The sequence below is a fragment of the Helianthus annuus genome, chromosome 14, assembly GCF_002127325.2.
Source record: "Helianthus annuus cultivar XRQ/B chromosome 14, HanXRQr2.0-SUNRISE, whole genome shotgun sequence".
Taxonomy (NCBI): Eukaryota; Viridiplantae; Streptophyta; class Magnoliopsida; order Asterales; family Asteraceae; genus Helianthus; species Helianthus annuus.
The window spans coordinates 33,283,213-33,291,655 of record NC_035446.2 but is presented as its reverse complement, the minus strand read 5'-3'; the positions used below and the strand labels follow the sequence as shown (position 1 = coordinate 33,291,655).

At 38.3% G+C, this 8,443-nt stretch overlaps 1 protein-coding gene across 1 annotated transcript; it reads left to right on the top strand.

Moving 5' to 3' along the window:
* Nucleotides 1–5,937: 5,937 nt before the first annotated feature.
* Nucleotides 5,938–6,867, top strand: LOC110906975. The gene has a single exon (XM_022152023.1). It carries the CDS (start codon nt 5,938–5,940, stop codon nt 6,865–6,867), a length of 930 nt encoding a protein of 309 aa, XP_022007715.1.
* Nucleotides 6,868–8,443: the final 1,576 nt, after the last annotated feature.

The following is an 8,443-nucleotide window of genomic DNA, read 5'->3' as shown; positions in this document are numbered from 1 at the left end:
TATTCAAGAGGAAGGCTTGAAAGAGTTTTTGGCATAAAGGTGATCATTAAGAATTGAAACTTGGGAAGTTTGAAAGTTTTGAAAAGTACCAAATTTTGGAGAACATCAAGGTAGATTTGCAAGGGGAAGTTTTTAAGGATAGTATAAAAAAATCATACTTTCGTAAAACCTGTTTATTGAGAGGAACGAAAAGGTTTGTTACTTTAAATAAAGCAATAGAGAGATACTAAGTATAGTTACACAAGAATCAAGAATAGGGAGGCTATTTTATAGGTAATGAGGTAAGTTAGGACTCAAATGTTTAAACAAGCTGGATTGCGAACGAGTTTTGTATAAAATAATACGAGTATAGAATGAAAGAATGGCTCTTAAAGAGTACAAGTATGTGAATAGCATAAGTGTTGGATAGATAAACGTAGTGTGTTAAGGATGAAGTCTCGTCATGAATAATCGGATATAATGCGTTTGTGAGTTGCTTGAAGTTGCATTAGGTCCAAAAGGTCTGCAACACACTGAATTTCTCATGGCACGTTTTACGAAAGTTTGGTAACATGGTGAAAACACTTATATATAGGAAGTACCAGCGGCGTATCCACCATGTTTTAACCACATTACGTCCGTTTCGTTACTCGGGGTCATGTTACGTTCCGTGTCTTACCATACACAGTAGTACACTCTATGGTTCTCATACGCCTATCACTATAATCCCGTGTGCACCCGCGATTATACTGATCGTCGCATGATCCACATAGCTTGTACTAGTTATGTATGAATCAAGGTATACATGAATTTGAAAATAAGAATGTGTACGTAGAAGAATGTCGTATGTAAGCATGTTTATGTTTAAGCATGTATGGGACCCACGTAAGCGAATCCCTCGGATTACGCTCGCGTATAGGTACGAATGTACGAATCATGAGTAAGGATGAAAGTATGAGCATAAGTTTAAGTATGAATACGCATGTATGTATGAGCATAAACATAAAACGTGTAAGTAGTATGTGTACAAGTAGAAGCGCAAAACGTATAAGTAGTATGCGTATAAGTAGAAGCATAAAACGTATGAACATAGGTGTAGGTATGAAAAATAAATATTGCGTATATAGTGTTTGTTGGGACACCACGGATCTAAGTGTATAAAGCATTCAAAAGGTCGAGTATGTAATACGAATGATATAAATGATGTTATCGCGAGGTATCGACCAAAATGTGTACGATGATATGCATGTATAGTTGTTTAAACGAAACATTGAGTTTATTGAATCAAATTTAGATTGAGCTTGGTTTAAAAGGGTAGAATATAGTTTGCATATGTAAGAGTATATAAAGTACTTATTGGTCATGCATATCGCATTTCGTAATGAATGGAAATGCTACCTTTGTTTTAAAAGAGTTTACGAGATCCGAAGATGGTCGGTCCCCATGGAGTCTTCTTGCCCACGTGTTTTGAAAAATAGGTGTAGGAAAAAGGTAAGTTCGTTTCATCTAACAAGAAATTTTGGAGTTTTTTGTGAATACGTTGATCCTTGGAAAAGGGATTTATCAAAGGTCTTAGTGTTCATTTTAAAGGGTTTAGACAAATGGTTCGTTGATGTTGGAAATATTCTTTGGTAAAACGATCTCATAATATCTATAAGATCCTATAGGTAATTGAGAAAGGTTGGTTTGGTTTCAATTTAGAATGGAAGTCTCTAGTATGACGATATAATGTGAGCAAGTTTTAGTGATTAAGTCGAATACGAAGTTCATGGGCAAGAGTTTCATTGGGCCGATTAAATTGATAGGTAGCATTTCGTAAGGTTTTGAAGTTTGAGTAATAAAACGTTTTAAGACATGATTATGAATTTCGCGTATATGAGTTGAGTGAAAATAGATTGTAGAATAAAAAGTACGTTTGATAAAACAATGTATTTCGAAATCTGTATGAGTGGGTATTTTTAAATAACATTAAACAATTTAGGTATAAAGTATGATCGAGTTTGCATAATAAGATGTTTCGAAAGAGAAGTTTTGGTAACGGTCACCTAAGTTAGGGAATCACCCCTAACTCGTTGGTGAGGTCGTTTTGAGGAAAAGGGAGTGGAGCTAATCGTCAAGGTAAGGAAGTCACTCCCATCTCGATGATATTTCTCCACTTGTCGTTACAAGGAAAACGAATTTAAATTATATGAAATCATGCATATGTATAAATGTATGGAAAAGGTTCAATATGTTGTGTGTGTGAAAAGAGAAATCGAAAGTAAACTCGAGTTTGAAAGATTGCATCGTATAAATAAATAATAGAAACACATGTTTGACCAAAGTTTGGAGTGTTCCAAACGGAACTTTGACTAACCAAAGTGGTCGAAAAGTCTTTTGAATTTGAGGAGCATGCTTTGGCCTAATAGGTAAAATACTCTCGCCGACAAGTCGGTTAACGGTATTTACCCTTCCGGTTACTACATGTCCCAGATCAATCGAAATTTCGAGACTTGGCGGGATTTATGAAAAAAAAATGCCAAGGAGTGGAACTAGTCGACAAGGTGCGGGTTTCACCCCTAACTTGACGATTTCGTATCCTAAGTGTGGTTGGTACTCGTCGGGTCAAAATTTAATTTCGACGTGTTGACGAGGGTCCACTAGAATTTGAAATTCGAATTTCTCCATCAAGGTGAGGATTTCACTCCTAACTTGGTGGTGAATTCCGTGTAAAAAGAAAGGTAGAAGGATTGAGAGTCATTCACCAAATTGTGGGTTTCACGCCTATTTTGGTGGACTCGTCTCGTTTGTACAATATGTGTGTTGTCGGATTTAGAATAGTCGAGTAAAACGCGTGAGGAAAAGTGTATATTAAAGATTAAACAAACAAGTATAACATGTCAAGAATATCACAATAAAAGTGAAATGATGAAACGAATATTAATGCATAAAAAGTATGTCAAGAACACACATAAAGGATAAGACGATGAAACAGGTATTAACACATAATAAAAATAAGTATAGCATGTTAAGTGTTAACGCATAAGTGACACATATGCTTACAAGATCAAGAGAATAAATAAAAGCAAATAAGATAGCATGCAAGTAGTTTTTAGTAAAACGTACGAATAAGGCTCTAGAACTATAGACTAGGTTAAAGCATTCCTACTTTTCCTAATTCCCTATAGTTATGGCTCTGATACCAATCTGTCACACCCCAACCAATGGCGGAAACATCGGGATGAGACGAAGTGTGAAGATTGCTCGAGACATCATAACACTATTTGTGACAATAATTTAATAATCCAAATTTCATTTCCAAACTTCAAGTAGTCATCAATACAAGATCCCAAATAACAACAAGTTTAATCAAAATAACAAACCAACATAACCAAAATTCGATACAACATATTTAAATCTAACGTCTAAAGTGTGTATCTAGGCATCGTGCTACCTCTTTCATTTCATCATCATCAACCTGTAACATGTTTAAAAATACTATTCAATGCAAAAGCAAAGGCGAGTATACAAGTTTGGTACATACATAGCATAAGATAAAAGTGTGAACAATTCCTCATAGCAAGCATGCGATTCAAGATAAACATTAAATATGGCATGTGTATAACATATCAAACCAAGAAAACGCAACTTGCTCATGACATAACCAAAGTTTCAGTAGAGGCGGGTCGTTAATCCTATAGCGCTACATATGTCACGGTTTGGCTCGTACGAAGTTAATGATAAGTTCAACACATAAGAATCACCCAAATTTAAAGTATCAAGCCATCACATATACAAGCATGTTATAGGAATGTTCATGTGTTTAGACAAAAGTTCATGTGTAAGTTTCAATAGGTAAACATGTTACACCCCAAAAGTGGTAAAAATAAAAGGGGGAGATACGAGTATACTCACAAAGTTTGCATATGTTTTCCGATTATCCAATTGTTAACGAGTAGAGATTTAGAGTCCGAATGTATAAGGGTTAAAGTTCAAGTATGTTTAGAGTCGAGATTCGGTGTTTAAAACAACATAAAAATAAGATATGAGAATAACATGGAAAATAATCATTTAGTACATATGATGCTTGTTCTTGACACTAGGAAACTCGAAGGAGTTTAGATGTTTTCATGGAACAAGGTTCCATTAGAATCGTGACAAGTTATCATAGTCTAGGATGATGTAATCTAGTACCCCGGCATATGAACACTAGTTCATCATCAAAGATTCGATTATTCGAATAATATATTTAGGTTATATAATATATGTCCAATAGTTCAAGCATGAGGTAGAAGATTAAAATCTTCATTTTGGTACCTCTAAATGTCATAGAAGTCATGTAGGAGGTAGGAAGATCAAGTCTTCCATTTAGGCACCTCTATGTGTTCACCACTACACTTGATGTAAAAAAAACAACCAAGGAGGGTCATGAACATACAATAAAAAATAAGAAATATACACACTAACTAAGAGAATTCATCAAATCATGTGAGGATTGTATGTTTGGACAACCCAAGTTGTTCCATAATCACTCATGTATCAAAGACAAAGTTTGACATGACTTGTGGGTTAAAAACCCTAAACAAAACACCAAGTTTATGAGGTTTAATCCTCTGATTTTAAATGTCTCAACCTTGTTTTTAAGCTTAACCAACCATGGGATAAGTTGTAAGCATTAGGACATAGGTATGAGATGTGTTGGACACAAGTTGCATAGGTTTAAACAAGTTTTTGATGAACATAAAAACAAACAGAAAGTTTATGGACTATTTTGGGGCATTTCCAGGTCTGATTTCTCCAAGGAGAAGTCTAGGAATCGAACCCCATGATTATACAAGCAAGTAGGAAAAAGAATCGAGTGAATCGGATAAGAATTGAGTGAGTTATGCTCATTTTCGTGAAGGGGTGTCAATCTACTCGAACCCTTGCTTTCAGCTACGGTTTGGTGGATGTTTTGTGAGTTTTTAGGGTTGCAAAAGTGGTAGGGAGGCTGGTTATAAGTGGTATTTATAGGGGGGAGGATTAGGGTTTCAATGGGTTGGGCTTTGGAAGTGTTTAGAAGGGGTTACACCTTGAAACTAGCCCACAAAACCCAACTATATGGGCTGAATTTTGGTGAATTGGGGCTGCCATATTTCTTTATTTTTTTATTTTTTTAAAACATTATAATGAGTAATTTTGTTAGTTAAGTTGTGTAATAATGTGCAACAATGTTTCCCCTAACTTGTAACAAGGTGAAATATGAAATAAAACATGATTTAACTAAGTAAAAAGTGTAATGTACAAGTTTTATTTACGAAGCAAGTTCCGTATTTTACAACGATTACAATGAAAGAATGGTTATAAGAACACAAGATTTCCAAAGTTAGAATTTCACGTAAGGTTTCTAAATGTAGGAAGTTTTGAAAACGCAGGGCGTTACATCGCTGCACACATCCTACCACAAATTCGTACAGACATTGCGTTGAAGGTGAAACACATCAGGACACATATAAAGCAAGAGATGTCTGTCGATGTTACCTATACGAAGGCGTGGCGTGGACGAAGAAAGGCAATTGAGAGGATATATAGAACCTGGGAAAGCAACTTTCAGGAGCTGCCAAAGTACGTGTTACGGCTTCAGTCTCGAAACCCTGGTACGGTGGTTTCATGGTTTCATCACCCGCACTCGGCTCCAGGACATCCAACATTCAAATATGTTTTTTGGGCATTTGGTCCTTCTATTCGCGCGCTTAATCTTTGCCAGCCTGTCATCTCTGTGGACGGCACACACTTGAAAGGAGGGTACCGTGGTAAGTTGTTGGTTGCAGTAACCAAAAACGCCAACAACTACATAATGCCAGTGGCGTACGCTCTAGTTGACGAAGAGACGGTTCATAGTTGGTGTTGGTTTTTCCAAAATTTGAGAAATACGTCACCAAAGACTCTAACAGTAGAATTTGTGTTCTATCAGACCGTCATGCCGGGATAATTAATGCGATGGAGAACCTTCTGGATTGGAGGGAACCAAACGCCTACCACCGTTATTGTCTTCAGCATGTCAGAAGCAATTTTAGTGGTAGGTTCAAGACCAAATCTCTTAGGAAGCTGTGTTGGATGATCGGGAGCACAAGTCAACGAAGAAAGTATGTTTGGGCTGTGAGGGAAATGCAGATGTTAAATCGGGGTGCTTGGAACTACCTGAACGACATCGACAAAAGCAAGTGGACTACTGTTCATGACCGCGGAAACCGTCGTTGGGGTAACCTTACGACGAACATATCCGAGTCTATGAATAATGTCTTACGGGAAGCAAGACTCCTGCCAGTAAAAGCCTTGATTCATTATACGTTCACCAAGGACGTTTCAGAGTATGCTCGCCACGCGCAGATGGCCCAAAGCTGCAATACCCCTCTACCCCCTCGAATTTGGTCCAGGTTTAACAAGTTGCATTCAGTAGCCTTGCAACATGAAGTGTCCGTCTATGATGTCAGAGAAGTTCGCTACGTGGTAGTTTCAAGGGAAGAAACCAATGATGACGGTGGAAACGAGTACACCATTGAATACAGACGCCACCTGTGCTCATGCGGGAAATGGCAAATGCTTAGATTCCCTTGTTCCCATGCTATCGCCGTTTACGCTTGGAGGGGTGAGCAACCACATGACGTTACCAACTCCATATTCCACACCACCACCTATCAAGAACAGTACAGCGGTCATTTTTTCACCCTGGGACACAAAGATGAGTGGGAAGAAGCGGACTGGACAATTCAAGAGGACCCTTCGAGGGTCACAACACATCGAGGCAGGGTTCTTTCAAGAAGAATTCAAAATGAGATGGATGTTAACTACCACGATGAACCCCAGGCACGTCGATGCAGCAGATGCGGAGAAACCGGGCACAATAGGAAGACCTGTGGCCGACGTTAAGTTAGTATCTTGTTGTGGTTTTAATGTTAACTGTTAGGTGTATCCTCCTATGTTTTGTGTTTGGTATTTCTGTTTGAATTGTCAATTGGTGTAATTTAACAATTAAGACATGTGTTCCAAAATTCACTAAGAATCATTAAACACAACAACACACATATTATTGAATTGAAAATACATAAGACAGCAGCTAAGGTAGAATATGGTGGGGTTCAAAAAGATGAATCAGAATCGCTATCGTAAGTCTGATACTGCTCCCATGGATCATCACTAACCACTGCGTCATCTGATAACGCGTTTGAGTCTCGATCGCTGTCGGATGGCTCATTATGCCTGCAGTAGTAGTAGTTTCCATCCCTGCATAGTGTTACCAATATGGCTGCCCCCTTTTCCACAACTAAGATGTACGGGCTGCTAGGGTTTTGTGGTGCTGCCATGAAGGATGTTTGATTTTGATTTTGCTGACTATGATGATCTGGACGGTAACGACGTTGTTCTAGTGTTGAAGGTCTGGGAGGGGCATGCAGGTGTTCAGTGGAGGGGAGCACACTGTTAGGGTTTGGTTGTCGAGCAATATGGTTACGGTTGGTTTGGGGTTCAAGAAAGTTACGGTTGGGTTGTGGTTGAACAGAGTTAACGTTGGGTTGTGGTTGAACAGAGTTACTGTTCGGTTGTAGCTGAACAGAGTTACGGTTCGGTTGTCGTTCAACATTTGCAGGGTTTGGCTCCCCTTCATGTATATGCAAATGAAAACGAATGTGTAATTCGTTATCACCATCTGCCATCCGAATAACTTGTGAGGTGAGGTAAAGATGTGAAGACATATTTGTGTGATAGGTGGTATTTATAGACAGGAGAAGTATAGGGGTGGGTAGTTATTATAATACTAGTAAAATAACCTACTGATACAATAAAGTATAATAACCTACTGATACGATAAAGTATAATAACCTTCTTCCACTAAAGAGATAGAAAACGACAAAAAACTTTCAAGTAAACACCACTACAACAAACATCACGATAGAAAACGAGCAACCCTATTTCCAATGGCAGTTACCTCTAGATGATCGTTCCGAGTCTGACTCTTCTCTAGAATATGGGTTGTGCCAAACACAGGACCAATCTTCTTCTTCTTCCTCATAGTTCCAAGCTTCCTTCAGGACTTCTAGGTCGTAATCCTCCTCCGGGTTAGGGTTGAAATCAAACTGTTGATTGTTATAGGTCCAAACTCTTTTAACAATGGGGATTTCTTCAACCTGTTTATTTCTTCCACGAACGTCCTTCTGTTTCGCCAGTTGCTGATTCACAACAGCACCGGAAGACGATCCTCCTTCCTCGACAGGTTCCGATTTTGTTGATTTCTTCCCTTCCTCCAGAACCGTAACCTTTGGGGTAGTTCCCATTCCAAACAAGCTTTGATGTCTTCTTCAGTCATGCAATTGTTTTGAAACTGTGAGAAAGGATTACCATTGCGCTTATCCATTACTACGAAATGGTATTGCAAAGAAGAGTGATGAGGTGGTACCAATGGAGGGGTGTTTTCCAAGGGCCTTTTTATAGATGAAAGAACGACCTACTA